This window comes from Gracilinanus agilis, chromosome 1, assembly GCF_016433145.1.
Source record: "Gracilinanus agilis isolate LMUSP501 chromosome 1, AgileGrace, whole genome shotgun sequence".
Lineage (NCBI taxonomy): Eukaryota > Metazoa > Chordata > Mammalia > Didelphimorphia > Didelphidae > Gracilinanus > Gracilinanus agilis.
The window spans coordinates 694869407-694888390 of record NC_058130.1 but is presented as its reverse complement, the minus strand read 5'-3'; the positions used below and the strand labels follow the sequence as shown (position 1 = coordinate 694888390).

At 34.4% G+C, this 18984-nt stretch overlaps 1 protein-coding gene across 1 annotated transcript in view; it reads left to right on the top strand.

Annotated features, from left to right (window-relative positions):
• TRAPPC9 (trafficking protein particle complex subunit 9) overlaps positions 1–18984 on the top strand; it is a 1005189-nt gene that overhangs the window by 28970 nt on the left and 957235 nt on the right. The window contains exons 5-7 of the mRNA XM_044684475.1: positions 1826–1852; positions 15130–15251; positions 18018–18143. Of these exons, the coding sequence (XP_044540410.1) occupies positions 1826–1852; positions 15130–15251; positions 18018–18143 (275 nt within the window). The remainder of the gene's footprint in view (positions 1–1825; positions 1853–15129; positions 15252–18017; positions 18144–18984) is intronic.

The window sequence follows — 18984 nt, the reverse complement described above, 5'->3', positions numbered from 1 at the left end:
TTCCAGAAATGACCCTTCTTTATATCGAGGTTGAGTTTAGCATTTACCAGAGGAGCTTCACTATCCAAGTTTCAGCTGTATTACTTAAAACTTAGATCCACACTCAGTAAGGTGAAGAGGCAAATCCTCCAAAACTTAATTGGCTGACTCATACCAGAAGCAGGTTCTGATTGCTACATGTAAGATGTCTGCATGCATTATTAAGAACATGGGCTGAAGCTATATGTATGTGTATTAGAGCCAGCTTCTGTGCTGCATTATTAAGTGCTTCTGTTTGTCTTCCCTGCTCTTTCCCCTCTGTGCAAATCTAGATCCTTTTTATATTGTTGGTTGAACAGAGGTATGCTACTCCCATACCAAACTTAGTTAACTCACTTACCTGGCAACCTATGGAGAACATATCCAAAGACTTTAAAGGAAGACAAAAATAGTCTTTTGAGTAGCCAAAATGTATAATCCATTTATATAAGTGTTAATGCACTCCTTCACGTATAAGTTGTTTATTCTAACTTTACACATGATTTTAATGAGCTGGATGATTTAGTTTTTAAACTTACAGTAGATAAAAGGCAGCAAAGGAAAAGAGAAGGGCCTGGTTTAAGCAGGTTCATCAATAGCAGTTAGAAGTGACTTCTGACAGCAAGAGAAAAGATAAATTCCAGGCTTGGAGACACAAAAACTAAAAAAAATATACTGCTATCTGAGATTATTTAGTGTTCAGCAAAGGTCCTTCTCAATGGCTCTCTGAACCATCATTTTATTATGACTGTATAAAAGCTTATGATAGGCAGGATGGAATGGCAGACAGTGAGCTGGCCTTGGAATTCATGCAAGAATGAGGACCTGGCTTTAGTTTTCACCACTGAAAGATACTTGTCAGTGTGACTCTAGGTAAGTTATTTAACCTTATTGTCCCAGTCAACGTTCTAAGGCTCTTATGGCAGAGCAGGTACTACTCTGTATTAGCAGAACTTGTTTCGATAGCTAGAGTTCATTTCATTGTTTAAATCACAGGTTTGATGCAAAATCAAAATAGTAGTTTATAGTCATTCTTTTTTTGATGATCAGGATCATCAAGAAAAGATGATTATAATCATACTCCTCCTTAAAGGCAAAAGGCAGTGAATTTTATAGTACAATAAAAATAATACTGCCGAGTAAATTTAAAATAAGTTTTTATGATTTTGCATAGTAGAGATTTTAATGTATAGAATAATAGTATCTGTTAGATTAAAGGTTTCAAAGACATTCCAATTGTCAACTTGATTTTAGTTTTGCATCTCAAAAAATTCAGGGTACGTGAAACAATTATTAAGTAGAAGCAACAGTCATAGAGAAAGTACTATGTAGAGATTATTGGTAATTCTATCTAAACAAATAGTACAGGACCAGAACATCCTTTTTGCAGCTTATTAGCATGTTTATCTTTTTTGGTAATTAATAATGAACTTGAATCTTGAAGATAATGCCCTTTGCCTTTGTGTTTTTTATTATAATGGAGAAATGTCTGCAGCATGGTCTCAGATATACATATTTAGGCAGTTTGAGGAAGGGTTATTTAAAAAATTTTTTTTTAGGTTTTTGATAACAAAATGAAGGTTTTTTTTTAATGCCTTAATTGTTTTTTAGGAGTTTCCTCTGAAATTGAGAAGTACTTAGCATTAGTTAGACTTATAGTAACTCATTCTATTAGCTGATTTTCATAAATTGCTGTTTTAATGGCAGCATCTTCAATTTTAAAAGACAAACTTAATTGTGCTACAGTAATTTATTAACTTTAGTTTTCTTGTCAAAATGAAAGGTCATGATCTGTTCTTTCTTCCAGGGGCACAAGAAGTTCTCATTGATCCAGGTACACGTTATCTCTATGCTTAGTTTTTTTTGTTGTTTAATTTTTAAATAAAGTGCTTGTTTTATGGTGTTGTGAATTGTTAATGTTTTTGGATTGTGAGTTATTGTGAACTCTGAAAGGGATTAATATAGGCATTTTTGATGTGGGAAAATAAAAAATCAGATTGTTCCGTTTTGGTGAGGCATAGTTTCCTCAATTTGTTAAAGAAGAAAAATCCTTTCTGTGAATGGGTTACCTGAGTGACTTGAGATTTATAGCTTAATTTATTTTATTTTTTTTGCATGAAGCATGTTGATTAGGCCAGTTATTAAAAATTATTAAAAATTTAATCAGGCCAAAATACAACTAATTAAACTATTTTAGTAACTATTTACTTTAATTTTAATATATAAAATGCCTTAACTTTTCAGTCACTAATTCTCCTTTAATATTCCTCATTTATCTATTCATTCTCATTCACTTTTCTTCTTACATGATCTTAGCATGCATTTTCTTCTGATTTCACTGATTCATTTTCAGTTCAATGATTCATTTTTAGTCTACCTATATTAAATATTTTAACTTGCAAGGTAGTAAATTAATAGGAAAAGGAAAGGAATAAGTATTTATTAAATGCCTTCTTTGTGCTAGATATTGTGCTAAGGACTTTAGAAATACTATTTCATTTGCTTCTCAAAGCAACCCTGGGAGGGAGTGCTATTATAGTGCCTGTTTTCTAGATAAGAAAACTGAGGGAAATAGAGATTAAGTAACTTGCCCAGAGTCACATAGCTAGTGTCAGGATAAATTTGAACAGAGATTTTCCTGACTCCAGTACTAGAATACTGGTCTTTAACAGAAACAACACATTCCATTTGGCCGCTTATTAGTTTTATGACCAGGAAAGTTTAAATTTTATTTTATTTTAAAAGTCATTTATCATAGACTTAATATTGGATATATGAGTATAATACTTTCCAACCATTTACATCTGAATGAATAGTTTCTAAGGGAAAAGATCATAATATTTGTCACTTCCTATAAATCTCCATCAGGTTTCTTTGTCCATTTACTGTCAATTAGTATTAATTCAATCTTGCTTTTGTTAAATAAGGTGGTCTCTATGACATAGAGCTATTATGAAGATCAAGTTAGTGAGATAGTGTATTAAGTATGGTATCATTTAATTTATTATTTAATTTTCCTTTTTTGAGTTCTATGCTGTTTTTTTTCTTTCTTTTCTTTTTTTTTAAACCCTTAATTTCGGTGTATTGTCTCATAGGTGGAAGAGTGGTAAGGGTGGGCAATGGGGGTCAAGTGACTTGCCCAGGGTCACACAGCTGGGAAGTGGCTGAGGCTGAGTTTGAACCTAGGACCGCCTGTCTCTAGGCCTGACACTCACTCCACTGAGCTACCTAGCTGCCCCTTCTATGCTGTTTTAATCAGAAAAAGTGACTTGAGATGGTGATTTGATCCTTGGAACTTTCAAAGTTTTGATGTTATTTTTAGTATTTTGTAAGTCACTTAGTAATATGATTTTGGATTTACTGTTGCAAAAAAATCCACAAAGCATTTCCATATAAGTTGCATTGTTAACAGGGAAGAAAGGTTTTCCTTTTTTTTTGAGGCAATTGTCATTATTTTTGCCACTGATTTTTTTTTTTTCCTTATGTGGCATAGTGGCAATATTGGACTAGGAACCAAAAGACCTCATTCAAAATCCTTGCTTTGTTCTTGCTGCTGTGTGATTTTGGGAAATTCAGTAAATCTCTGTAGGCTTCGTTATTGATTTTCAAAAGGAGAGAAATTGATTATCTCTAAGATGTCTTTCAACTCATATGTTAAAGATTTTTTTATGTTTATATGTGAATTATAACTACCACTTTTTTTTTCCACTGAGGAACTGGCTAAATATAAGAAAATGAAAAAAGAGAAAAAAACCCAATTTTAAAAAGGAAATCTATGAATACTTTGTTTGAAGAATAGCCAGCCATTTAGCCATAAAAATGTGTAGACTTTTTTTACTAACTCAAAACTGAATTCATCTTAGCATAGGTCTTGTCTTCGAAGATTAAGTGTTTCAGGAATGCCACTAGTACAGTGATCTGTTTCAATACCAGTGTGGAATCATTTCATTCAGGCATATGGTTCAGTTTCTAGGAGTTTGAAGGGAAGGGACAGAGTAAGGGAGAGAGTATAATCTTTCTTCTCCTTCTGAGAGCTCCTGTTTAGCAAGCAAAGAGATATATGTTTTAGTCATTCAATTGGGGCATGCATTCTTTTATTGGAAAATTGTATGATATTTTAGCCAAGAAAACACTGATAACAAGTTGTTGATTACATCAGTGTCTGACCAAAATAAGTCTTTTAGCCCTTGTCTAATCAATACAGTCCATAATAATCTCTTTTTTCTTTGAGTCTTGTCATATTCAATGTCTCCACTACTTATTTGGTCCCTAGGCTATGCTATCTTGTATCGCTAATTATCCTTTTATGTCTATAACATATTTCTGTAGCTAGTTTGGGAATTATTTGAAGATAGATGCTCTCTTTGTCATCCTACTCCTGTATTTCAGTGCCTATAATTATGCTTTGGATATAGTAGGCATTTAATATATATATTTATACATTGCTTTTTACATGATTTGAAAGTGTCTATAAAAATGACGGAATTAATTAATGATTTTCAAACATTTTTTCCTTTGATTCTGTATGTTGGTGATGTTTAATTTTTTTAAATTAAATTTTCTTTTTTTTCCCAATGAACAAGGATTTATTTTCTTTTTCTGCGACTTCCTCTACTACTGAAAAATAAAAGAAAAGGAAAGCAAAACCTTTGTAACCAGTATGCATAGTCAAGCAAAACACATTTCTATATTGTCCATGCCCCCAAATGTGTGTCTCATTCTGCATATTTTGTCTATGACCTTTCTGTTTAGAAGTGTTTAGTGCTCTGGATGTCATTGCACTGATCAGAGTTCTTATGTTTTTCAGTGCTGTTCGTTTTTACAAAGTTGTTGATGGTATAAATTGTCCTCCTGGTTCTGCTCATTTCTCTCTGTATGACTTCATTCAGATCATCACAAATCTTTCTGAGATTGTTCCCTTTGTTGTTTGTTATGGCACAGTAGCATTCCATTCCATTCAAATTCTACACAAGAAAGTTGCCTTAAATATATTTACATGTATATGTATATGACCTTTTCTTCTCTCTTTAATCTCTTTGGTTAGACCAAGTAGCCAGCAAGTATTTATTAAATGTCTATTATTGTGCCAGGCAAATATATTGCTGGAGATTAGGCAAAAAAAAAAAAAGAAAAGAAAAGAAAAAAAAAGAAAAGAGAAACAGTATCTTCCCCCAATGAAGGCATTTATTACATTTTATTGTGAGACAACAATAAGTATATATGAAATAAAGACAAGGTAATTTTTTTGATGAGTAGTCTTAGGGAGACTAGGGAGAACTTTATATGCAGTAGAAGATGTTTCTTAAACATGTTTTTGAGAGAAATGAGAGATTCTTAGAGGCAGATGTGAAGACAGAGCACGTTTTAGGAATATTGACAACAAATGCAAGTATGTAGAAATGGTAGATAGAATATCACTGTCATATGTGAGGGATCACAAAAAAGGAACTGATGAAGTCACCAAGTGAAAGAAGAGAGCCCAGGACAAAACTCTCAGTTAAATGATATTCTATGAACCAGCAAAAGAGAATGAGTGGTCTAACACATAGGAGGACAACCAAAGGAGAGTAGTGTCAAGAACCAGAGAAGAGAAAGTGTCTGGGCAGGGAGGGTGGTAAGCAGATGTTGCAGAGGTTGAGAAGCTTGAGGATTAAGAAAAATCTGTCAGGCGTGGCAATTAATAGATTATTGATGACTTTAGAGGGAATGGTTTCAGTAGAATGATGAGGTGCAAAGGGTTGAGAATTGAGGGATGGGAAAGGAAGTGGTAGTAATGAGGATTGACAGTTTTTCCCCCCTAGGAATTTTACTGTAAAAGGAAGGGAAAATAGACATCAGTGTTAGGTTGATGACAAGATCTACTAAGGGTTTTTTTTTTTCAAGTTTAGGGAGACTTGGGTGTGTTTAGAGGCAGCAGAGAAAGAACCTTTTGTAAGATTGTTTGAAATACATATACATCTTGTGACCAAAAGAATAAACTGGATACCTATCTGAATTCGGTCAGGAAATATTAACAGTTCGACAACGTGAGTGATCATGGTCCAAAGCAGTGTCTTCATTTTAGACACTGGCTAACTGGTTTGATAATATTTAGTTTCTAAAGGCAATGCTTTCTTGGGAATTTTACTGGAGAAAGTTAATAAAAATAATCAACCAAGGAAACTTCTATCACTATCTGTAACACATTTGCCTAATAAAATACTATCATTTTACATTTAATGAAGTGATTTTGTTTCATAACTGAAGTAGGTAGTGTATCTTATTATCTTCTTTTTACACTTGAACAAAAATAGACATCTTTACATTTGTTGAAGTTTTGTAAAGCCCATTGCAGATGTCTTTGAGCTTCACAAGAACCTTTAAGAAAGATACTACAGGGGGCAGCTGGGTAGCTCAGTGGATTGAGAGCCAGGCCTAGAGATGGGAGGTCCTAGATTCAAATCTGGCCTCAGACACTTCCCAGCTGTGTGATCCTGGGCGAGTCACTTGACCCCCATTGCCTACCCTTACCATTCTTCTGCCTTGGAGCCAATATACAGTATTGACTCCAAGACGGAAGGTAAGGTTTAAAAAAAAAAAAAAAAGAAAGATACTACAGGAATAATTGTCCCTATGTTACAGATAAGCAAATTGAAACCCAGAAAAATAAAGCAACTTATACAAAGTCACAGAACTGAGGTGAACTCAGTTCTTTTTTTCTGGAAGACCTTTGTCCTTTTCATTACACCATATATACTGGGGGGGTGCCAGATCTTTCCCTTGTCATGTGAGAGGTCCTGAGTTCAAATTTGACCCCAGACACTTCCTAACTGTGTGACTTTAGGCAAGTCACTTAACTCTATTTGCCTAGCCCTTGTCCTCCTGTCTTAGAATTAAGAAAGAAAGTAAGGGTTTAAAAGAAAAAAAAACAAAAGAAAGAGACAGATGGATATCAGCATCCAGCATATAAAGTGAAGTTTTATTTCATGCCTGGGCTAATACAAAAATACTGGACCATTATATGAGATTATTGCCTCCCCTTTACTTCTCTTCTCCTTCTCCCTCTCTGTCCTTTTCTCTGACTTTCTTTTCTTTCTTTTTTTCAGTCTTTCATTATTTTACTGGTGTTAATGACCTGTTTGCATCACCACAAGGTCCATTTGTTTATAGTGATTGGTCCTGAGATATGAAATATTCAATGTGACTATCCTATAGGTCATTTTAGCTGCTAAAATAGATACAAAGTAAATACACCAATGGAGAATAATTTTATGATTTTTCAGGACAAATTTGATTTGACTGTCCTCATCTCAACCTTGCATAATGAACATTGCATTAAACAATTCACAGGTCTGTGATTTTCTTGGTATGGATTACTTCCTTTAGCAAGGTACATCAAAGCCCATCTACCTCATAGATACTTTTTATGGGCTGTTGTGCCTGAAAAGGTTCATTACCTAGTGGCCAGCCTCAGTGGTGAGCTAATCCTGTTTTGAAATCTTTTGGGGCCTGGTAGGATCTGCTAAAACTTATTTTCCATTGGCATAATGTTTAAGAACTTAGTTATGTCTAGACAATACTTTGACATGGAGAGAGACTTTAGTAACAATAATAGCTAACATTTATAAAGCCATATGCCTAGCACTGGGCTAAATGCTTATTGATTATTTTCTCATTTGATCTTCACAATGGGTGCTATTTTTATACCTATTTTATAATTGAGGAAACTGAGGTGAACCAAAGTTCAAGGGACTTGCCTTGGGTTACAAAGCTAGGGTATGAAGCCAAATTTGAACTCAGGTCTTCTTGACTCCAGGCCTGGTGCTCTATTTAATGTTTTAACCTAGCTGCCTTGTGAAATAAGTGAATAAAGAGTGAAAAAAAAACCTAGTGAAATAGTATAATTTTGGCTCATGTGAGGATGAAACTATAATAAGAGTTATGCAAAAGTGAAAGAGGCTGCTTCCTCTAATAGTAGCTTTCCCTTACATGGCAGCTTTGATCTTATATTTTGTGTGTTTGTGTGTGTGCCTATGATTCCAATTTAGGTATGGGTTGAACTAAATGATTTTTGAGGTCCCTTTCAGCTTTGAGATTCTGTAAACTTTGATTTTGGGGTCATAAAACTATTCAGCTCTGTAGAAAATCCTGCCCATATGCAGCCATCAAAAGAAAATATGCTTGTTTCAAACTGTGATAATAATTGTTGCTCTTGAATTTTCTGTGTCTGCATAAAATAATAATGATACCCAACATTTAGGTACTGCTTAATGCTCATAAAACACTTTGTGACATTTTCTCATTTGTGTCTTACAACATCCTTAGGAATTAGGTGTTACAGTTATTATCTCTGTGTTACAGATAAGGAAACTGAGGAGAGGCTAAGTGACTTTTCTGTATTTTACAGGTAGTATAAGAGGTGGGATTTAATCAAGGTCTCTTGATGAAAACAATTTATACCCCTAAATAAATAAATATTTGTTAGTATTCCCATTGCATTCTTGAATTTCTATAGATCTGTTTCAGACTTTTCAATTCTTTTGGATGGGACCCTGAAATTGAGGCTAGGGGAGAAAAGAAAAGTAATATAAATATTTCATGGAAGAAGGAACTCATTTACTTTCCTCTTTTATGTAGCATTTTCTGCTTTTCCACCATCTGTTAATTTTAGAATTCTATTAAAAACACCATCACTTCTGTCTAGCACAATTTGGACTGAATTTGGTCTGTTTTATGCCCAGAATTCCAATGTCTTTGAGGTATAGATTTTTCTCTCATTATATTGAATTAGTGTAAGACTTAGATGACTGTGATTTCTAGGTTTCCTCTTCTTCTTTCCTCTGGAGTTAGCTATAGTTTAGTTTTTTCCCCTAATTTTTAAGACTTTATTTATTGAGATTGTTGAGGAAGATTTTAGATTTTTAAAATGTTACAGCATGGCATAGCTAGAAGATTATAGTTAGAAGATTCATATTTTGGTTACACCTCTGTATTCTTTATTAGCTATGTGGCCCTTGGTGGTCCTTAGTCTCCCCTCCAGTAAAATGGATTTAATAATTCCAGCCCTTCTCTGAAACTTCAGTGAGGTAATGGATGTAAAAGTACTTTGAAAGCCATAAAGAGTTTTATAAGCATAAGTTAATGTCATTGTATCTGCTTCTTTAGAAACTTGGCAAGAGGGCTCTTTTTCAATTTATGACAAACTTGAACATATTTAAGTGCTTGTTTTTTAAAAAATGAGTATTTCTTTGACAACTATTTCACTACCTCTTTCTTGTATAGATAGATCCCATCTGAAGTAATTTGTTGGTTTTGTGAAAACGTGATGTTATTCAGGTATTGAAGCATTTATTAAGCACCCACTATATATTAAGCACTGTGCTAAGAACTGAGGATACAAAAGAGAGGTGAAAGTTGGTCCCTGTTCTCAAGGAGTTCACAATCTAATGAATCAGTGTTAGAGGAAACTTTATTAGAAAGAGAAGGTATGGGAAGGGAATAAGAGGAATTTGGAGGAGGGAGAATAAGCAAAAGAAGGGTTATTATTCTGTTGGTAGATTAAGAGAATAGAGTGGACATTATATACTTGGATTTCAGCAAAACATTTAATTAAAATCTCCTATTACATTATTGGTTAATAGTATTATATTATGTTATACCAGTGGTTCCAAAACTTTTTTTGGCTTACTGCCCCCTTTCCAGAAAAAATATTACTTAGCGCCCCTGGAAATTAATTTTTAAAAAATTTTAATAGCAATTAATAGATAAATGCACCTGTGGCCATTACCGCTTCCCTGGATCGCTACAGCACCCACCAGGGGGCGGCGGGACCCACTTTGGGAATCACTGTGTTATACTATCATATAATAGTATAGTTGGGTATACTGAGAACCAGTTAGATAATTCCCCCAAAGTAGCTATTTATGGATCATGTTGCAGGGAATCCTAGGGATTGCTCACTGTTCCATTCAAAGTTTTCATTCATTCATTCAACAAACATTTCTTAAGTGTTTGCTAGGTGCTGGATAAAACTCAGATAGCATATTTATCTAGTTTGTTGTTCCCAGGAAACTGGTTGATATAATTAAGATATTGGATGACAGAATCAGTTCTAAAAAAGATCTGAACAGACTGGAATGATAGAATGCTGTTAGTTAATAAGATAAAATTAAATAGAGGTAAACATAAGTCATATACTTCAGTTAAAAAAAATTGCACAGAGAAGCATTGGGAAGAGGATGCTAGATGGCTGTTCATTTTGGGGGAAGGATCACTCAATATAAATTAGTAGTGTTACATAGAAGCTAACGGCTTTTTTGTGTGTGCGTGTATGATTTTAGGTTACAATTGTAGCAGTATGGTACACAGGAAAAAAAGGTGATAGTCTAATAAGACTACATATGGAATATTTTTTAATATTTTAAACATTAAAACATTTTAAAACATTTTAAAGCATTTAAAAAAAGACAGGGGCAAGCTGGAGTTTATGTCAAGAAGTATGAGTAGGATTATGAAAGGACCAGAAGTTGTTTGTAGTTCAATTGGAAATATTGGATTTAGTTTGACAAGAAGGCTGGTTGCAAATATTTGAAGAATTATAATTTAGAAGAGTAATTAGTTGTTTTCTTTGACCTCAGAGAATAAATGAAGTCTTTTCTGATTCCTCATCTCCTAGTGCCTTTCTCCACAATTATCTTGTATTTATTTTATGTATAAGTATATGTATACATGCTATTTCCTGATAGAACGTAAGCTCCTTGAGGGCAAGGACTTTCACTTTTATCTTTGTAGTCCTAGTGCCTAGCACACTTGTTGTTCAATTGTGTTCCACTCTTAATGACCCCATTTGGGGTTTTCTTGGCAGAAATAATGTAATGGTTTGTCATTTCCTTCTCCAGCTCATTTTAGAGATGTGGAAACTAAGCTAAACAGGTTTAAGCAACTTGCCAAGTGGGCAAGATAGTACACAGGTATTAAGTAATGTCTGAAGCTATATTTGAACTCTGAATTTTCCTTACTCCAGGACTAGGCACTCTATCCATTGGCCACCTAGTTGCCTGACTGAGCATATAATAGAGGTTTAATAAATGCTTATTGATTGATTGATTTAGCATAATACCAACTGATAAAGGGTTCTAGAAAGCTATTTTGGCTTTAAGGAAGAATGTTAATTAGAACTTTGGAAAAAGGGAGTAAGTTCCCTTAGGAGATTGCTTGTTTACCAAGGTTTACCAAGAGCCAGGCCTAGAGATAAGAGATCCTGGGTTCAAATTTGACCTCATATACTTCCTAGATACATGACCTCTTGCAAATCACTTAATCTGATTTGTCTAGTCCTTACTGATCTCCTTCCATGGAACAGATTGATTTGAATACAGAAAGTAAGGGTTTAAATAAAAAAATATTGGAGTTGGAAAGTGAATGAGAGAATGATAAAGAGCCATCATTCAGGGCAACATTGCTTTGGATTTGGTTTTAAAGTCTTAATGAAGATGTAGGATATGTCCATATACATTTTATTCTCCCTTTTTTCTTCTGTACTTATGTGTACTTAAAGCATTGTGTTGCACAAAATTTATGCCCTTTTATTGAGCACTGCCTCATGGACTAATATTCAGAGATATTTCATTGGCATAGATAGAACTCTCTTGATGAGGAAATTTATTCCACCAGCCTGGCCAGCACATTCCCTGCAATTTATAGTCTTAGAGGGAAGCCTAAATCACTGAGAAGTTTGGTGATTTTGCCCAGGGTCCTTCAGCCAGTACATGTCATAGATGGAACCTGAACTCAGGTCTTCCTGGCTTCTGGGCTAATTCTTTGTCCATTGTGTTTGACTACCTTTGCCTGGTATTTATTCTTGATAAAACCTTTCATATCCCTTTTTGTGTTTTTACTTTTATTTTTTCCCTACAGGAGTTAGCTGGTACAATATTTTGTCATTTCTTTCCATTTTCTTCTCTAAACTAAACAACAACTCATTTAATCTTTTCTCTAGGACTAATTTTTCTCTTGTTCTCATAATTTTTCTGCTGCCCTTTTAGGAAACCAAATTCCGCCACTGACTGTGACTTTGAGTTACTCAGGCCTTGGTTTCCTTATCTGTAAAGTAAGTAGAGATGTGCTATATCAGAGCAGCAAGATGACTCAGTGGATAGGGCAGTGGGTTTGGAGTCAGGAAGGCTTATTTTCCCAAGTTCAAATCCAGCCTCAAACATTTGCTAGCTATGTGACCCTGGGCAAATCACTTAACCCTGTTTGCCTCAGTTTCCTTGTCTTTCAAATGAGAAAAAGAAACCACTCCAGTTTCTTTGTCAAGAAAACCCCAAATGGGGTCTCATAAAGTAAGATATGACCAAAACAAAATGACTAAACAATAACAAAAGGACTAGATCAGAGATATCAAACATGAAGGTAGCTGACTTTGCCTTGAGGCAAAGTAAGGCCCAAACCCTAGAAGAAATTTAAGAAAAATTTAAAATTACACTGGAATACAGATAATGTTAATATGTGTTTTTCTAAGTTAATGTGTGGCAGCAGGAATTCCTAAATAAGGTTTAGTGGCCTCTGTTTCTATTTATTTGGTGTCACTAGGCTAGATGATCTTGAAGATGATCTAGTGCTAATATTCTTTCCCCTCTATTCCTGCCTTTCAGGGTGTTCATCTTAGTGTTATCTACACATTTAATGGACATAGTCTTAACACTTCAACCAGTTGATTCACTTGAGGTATCATATGGATAAATGATTCTGCTGTTTGCTCACCAGACCAGAAATTGGCATAACATTTATATAGTTCTTTCTCTTTCTCTGTTTTTTTCCTCTATCTTTTCTCTCTCTTTTAGTCACTGCTTTATTTTCTTTCAACCTTTTCTTTGTTTCATCTCTGTCCTGGTGCTCTCTTATTTAATCCTTTTCTTTTCTCTTTCCTTTCACCTGTGCTTTTTGCCTGCCCCCAGTTAAGCCCTGAAAGTACCTTACCCAGGAGAATGTTATTGAATGACCTTGGAAGCTATATAAGTTGAGACTTTATTGCCTGTACTTGTCTACCTGGCCTTGTACTTTATTCCTGAGTAAAATGAAATTGATCTGATATGATTTTCCCTCTAAAGCTATTTTGATTGTTTTTCTACAAATTATGCTGTTCTAGGTAAGCTTTTTTATAATATTTGCTCAGATGTTGAAATTAAAATGATCAGTGACTGATTTTTATTTACCAGTTGTTCCCATTCTTTATTTAAATAAGAAGCACTACTGTTTTGTTTTTTGATAGAATTTTCTACAGCACAGTACAGTACAGTACAGTTATTTTATTTTATTTTTAAAAACCTTTCTCTCTGTCTTGGAATTAAAACTACACATTGGTTCCAGGGCAGGAGAGTGGTAAGGGCTCAGGGAAGTGTCTCAGGCTAGATTTTGAACCTAGGACTTATAGGCCATTGTTCTTAATCCTCTGAGCCACACAAGATACCCCCTAGAAAACAGTTAAATAACTTTTTTTGGTTTATGAATCCTTTGGACCTTGCAGAAGACCACATGGAGCACCACCTCTTATCACCATGAACTCCTGAAGAAAAATTTTCCATATATACTTCTCATTCACTCTCTTAGAGTTCAAGGCAGAGTGTTTGTACATCCTAGGCAAAGTTTAAAATTTTTGCTCCCTAACTGTTACTGTCTACTGTTGAGTTAAGATAGTTGGCAAAATAAGTATCTGGGTTCCAGGGAGAGTAGGATTTTTTGGGGAGGGACAGTAAAAAACAAGTATTTATAAAAAGTAATATTAAAATGTACTTCATCACGATCACCCACCCTTGTGCTTGCTCTAGGCTCTTGCTGGTATTCAGATCATAAGAGCTGATAGGAGAAATCAAGTTGCTTTGAGACATCAATAGACAATGTCTGTGTTTTATTCAGTATTTGTACTAGAAACAAAAGTTCTGTGCTTGTCATATGAGAGAGATGAATATTGTAAAGTAAGATGAATTTTTGTGGATCACCAGGGTTCCCAGGGCAATAAAGAATTATACTACAAAAGATTAGTTAATGATCCTTCAAGAAGCATTTTAAAATTTAAGTACCATAAGAATATGCCATTGGTGTGTCTGTCAAGTTATTAATAAAAATAAAATTCTCTTTCCTCTCCTAATATTTTCTCCCCTCCCACCATTCCCCCCCCCCCAAGTTTTCAGACTTTTCCACTGAGGCCTTTTGACAGGATCCTGGAAGAATTATTGGGGAAAGAAAGACATGATTATAATTAGAGTAAACCAGAGTCCCTACTAAGTTTGGGCCAGAGAGTACTAGGATACCAGAGCTATAAGGCAAGGTGGGAAATGGAATGTGTAGGAATGGTTTTTCAAACCTGGAAAAGGCATGTAAGAATAAAAGCACTACAAAAGGGAGAAAAAGGATTTGGGGAACAGGTAATGCCTGTTCTCTTGTGATCTCAAATGAAGTTGGCATGGTATCCTTTTCGAATGTAGTATGGCATTCCATTCTCTCATAACTGGTGAATCTTTTTCCACTTCTTGAGGTTTAACTATTTCATAGTCATAAAGGGAAAACAAATCCCAATGAATAAATAGCCTGTTTTTTTTGTTCATAATCACATTAGTGTAGTCTTTCCTTCCTCATTTAAGTAATATATGCATGTGTTCTAAATTTTCTTTCATCTTCTTTTGCTTTATGTGACTGAAAATATTTAAATATTTTGCTGTTAAATGTTTATATGAGGTTGGCAGAATTGTGAGGAAATTGCACTTGTGTTGATTGCATGTAGTATGGTGTTTGGTTATTGAAAACTATAACATAGGATGAAGCATGATAATTTTGTGTCATTGTCTTAAGGGAATTTAAGCTAGCTATTGTAAACTTCTTACATCCACTAATGAACTTCATATTCTTTAATAAAACATCAATAGGGAAGAAAAGTAATTCTGAGTTATTCTTAATTTATTTTGTCTGATGATATTGTTTGAGATACATTTGGCCACTAAAATTTGCAAGAGATTTAAAAATTTCTGTTAGATATGATTAAAATTAATCATATATGTGTTTTTATCTTTTAACAATGATGGTGGTAATCAGAAAAAGTCTAACATTGCTACTTCTTTTCCTTCCTTTCTGCAGGTGCTCTTACTACCAATGGTATAAATGCAGACACCAGTACCGAAATAGGACGTGCCAAGAATTGTCTTAGCCCTGAAGACATCATTGATAAATATAAAGAAGCAATTTCTTATTATAGCAAGGTGATTTTATGTAACAAAGAAAGTTTTTTTTTTCTTTTTTTAGGTTCTGTGTATTGTTTCCAAGGCAGAAGAGTGGTAAGGAATAGACATCAGGAGTTAAGTGTGACTTGCCCATAGTCACATAGTTAGTAAGTGTCTGTACCAGAAGATTTGAACTCAGAACTTCTTGTCTCTAGGCCTGGCTCTTAATCCACTGAGTTACCCAGCTGCCTCCCCAGTATAAAAATTTTCCTTCAATCATACCATTCAAAAGGAAACTTTGACTTGATATGCTATGATAGCATATTCCTACTTTAAAGAAAGCTCTGATCGTTCTGTTTTAATTTTGTATCTGTGTATCATTCCCTTGAATTTATACATTTGCACACACAATTTACATTCAGTATCTTATTTCACACCTACAGCATCTTTGCAAATTAGTCAAGGGTAGTTGGTATTATCTATTTTGTAAGTCTCTTGAAAATATGTCTTATTTACACTTTGTATATCCTGAAGCACCTAGCTCACATAGGTAATAAATGTTTGCTTTTGATGTTATATACATTTCACAAATGAGAAAACTGAGACAGAGAGCTTAAGCTACTCACCAAAGTATCACACACTTAATGACAGAACTGGAATGTAATACTTGATATAACAATACTGATATCTGGAAAACAAACAAAAAAAAACACACCCCAAAACAAAACAAAACAAAAAAACCTGTTACTAAACACCAAGCTCTATCAAGCAGTGTGTCCAAACTATATTCTGGAGGACCCTGGAGTTCCAAAGATTTTGAAGAGGAGTTCTATGCAAATTTCATCTATAAAGATTTTTTTCTTCAAATGTTTCAAAAGATTCATGATTGCTTTGGTGTGTATGTTTCTTTTACTGATGCAGATTACTATTCTTCCTTATTTAAAGAACCTTACTTCTGGTGCTGACTCTTATTTGTATTTGATTGGTTCTTGTATAAGAGATATGCCATCTAGACCTTTCCTGTGTCATTGAAGGACTTGATAGAGCTTCAGCTTTATTGACATAGTCTTGAGAACCCAAGGTCATATACATTCTATAATTTCGTCTCAGAGGAAGCATTTAGGAGAGGTCTCTTTTAGCTATGAAATTCTGTGATTCTCAAGCATTATTCAAATGAGTGGTTATTGTTATACAAATATTAAATATCATTATACAGACGAGAATTGTTTCAAAAAGAATTTGATCTTGGCTTCTAAATTTAGGTTCTAGATGAGCAATTTTTAGTCCTTTTCTGATATTTTGGTCCAGTTTTGACAAATGTCTTTTTGTAATTATACACACACACACATTTTTTTTTTTTGTGTGCAATCAGTTAATAGCAAGAAAATGGTGGTAGAGGAGGGAAGGAAATTCAGCTGACTTATAGTCTCATTTTGATAGAAACTATCTTAAGGGCTTTTGGAAAGAAAATGAAATGTATTAATATTTGTGAAAATACTTTGAAATTTTATTATTAAATCACTACATAAAAGTTGATAAGACTTTTGGAGTATGTGCTGGTAGTTATTTAATAAAATATATGAAAATGCAAATTATATGCTCATTAAATATATGGAAGAGGGAAGGGAAATAGACAGTTACCCTTTATAGGATTCTAATCATGAAATTTTTCTCAACTTCATAAATTATTAAGTAATTGGATGGAAAAGGTGACCAGTTTATAGCTTTGCTTCATAACTTATGAATGGGCTAGGTACATTTTAGATTAACCACTGTCTTGAACACTTATTCCTAGGTCATAGTTTTTATTTATTTATTTGGATCTATAAGTGTAATTTCATAATTGTAGAGAGAATGAAACCAGCAACTCTTCTATATACAGTCTTAAAAATTATGCCTGGGGCACTGTAAGTTTGTGACTTCCCAATTTTACACATTTTCCCTTGAACCCAAGGATTCCTGATCCAAAGCTTGCCCTCTACCACTCTGCTGTGTTGCCACTCAGGCTGCATAGTGATTTTGATCATTATTGGTTTATAATAAGTTACCTTGGACAAGTCACTGCATGTCTCTGAACTTCATTTTTCTTGTCTTGAAAATGCAGATGATATTTGCCCTGCTTCCTTCTTATTCTTATTGGGGTTCACATACATAGTATATGTGAAGCACTGTATAAATATAAACTATTATTGTTAACGAGAGTACATATCTATTTAGCTTTATAGTTTAAAAAGCACTTTTCTTATGATATCCCAGGGACATAGTACAATTAGTATTATTATCTCCATATTTCAGATGAGAAAACTAAAGGTCAGAGAGATGAATCTGGCAAGTGACTGAGCCAGGACTGTAATCCAGGGCTTCTGACTGGAGTTCTTTCATTGAAAGCGCACAGCCCTGTTTATGGGAACTACAATGGGCTCTTGGGCTCAGGAGAACCTGGGGGTAGCTTTCACCTCCAACACTTCCTACCTGTGTGACATTGGGCCAGAGACTTCTCTAAGTCTCAGTTTCTTTTCTATTAAAAAAAGGTGCTCTTAGATCCCTCCTACCAACCTCTTAGGGCCCTTGTGAGGAAAGTACTTTTTAAATCTTTAAGTACTCTAAAGGTGTGAACAGTGATGATAGTGATATTTAACACATTTGATTAATCTTTCACAGTTCAATTGTAATAACTTAGTTTTATGCTGACCAAAGAGAAGTGACATTTCTTATTGAGTAGAACTGGTGGTTTTAAAGCCTGAAAGGTCAGAAGCCTCTTTTACTTATTAGAATTTTCTTAAGTTTCTTTCTCATATCCTTCAGTATAAGAATGCTGGTGTAATTGAATTGGAAGCTTGTGTCAAAGCAGTGAGAGTCCTTGCAATTCAGAAGAGGAGCATGGAAGCATCAGAATTTCTCCAGAATGCTGTTTATATCAACCTTCGCCAGGTAAGGATGGAATAAAGAGAGGAATTTGAGTTTTTGATGATTCTAAACCAGTTTGCAAAATCTTGTGATGTGAGTCTTTGCAATGGCCTGATTCATGCTTCCCACTCAATGTGTGTGATATGGAATGAGAAAGCTGATCCCTTATATAATTATCCTCCTTAATGCCAAAGATTTCTTTGCGCATTTGCATTATCTCTTCCCATTGCTCATTATCTACCACAGATATGTGTCGATTACTTTCGACACTTGCTCTATTTTGCCCAGATTTCTCATTTTGCTTTCCTCACTTCTATTAGACTCTGCCACACCCAAATTACATTGATTGATAGGTTTTAAATCTAGAATCTCGATTCATAATGATTTTTTCAGTTTTGTTCCCATTTGTACATATCTCTCCATGTCATCTAATGAAGGTGTTTGACTGTACTTTTTACATGTATGATTGCAGCAAGCACCCTCATGTTTATTTTCATCATGCCTTTTAGATTCATTATTCCTAGCCCATTTTGAATTATAAAATGCCTTTCTATTATCTCTTTGATTATAGGGTTTTGAAAAATCTATTTGTTGCTTAAATCTACAAACACGAATGACATGCCCGATCTTCCCACACAAATAACAATGGGGTGATGATTTTGATTTTGGGGTGCTGTTGGCAGGTTGTCTAAATTGATTTCTACTTGTTTGGAGAGCAAAATTCTTTACCTCTTCAATTTCCTTCTCACGTCTACTCCGCTTTAATTGGTGCTTTAAATCTGCTATGATCTCATCTTTATCATTATCAGATTGCCTAGCCAGTCTTACTTCTTTCTGTTTTGAATCATGTTTATACGCCACATGT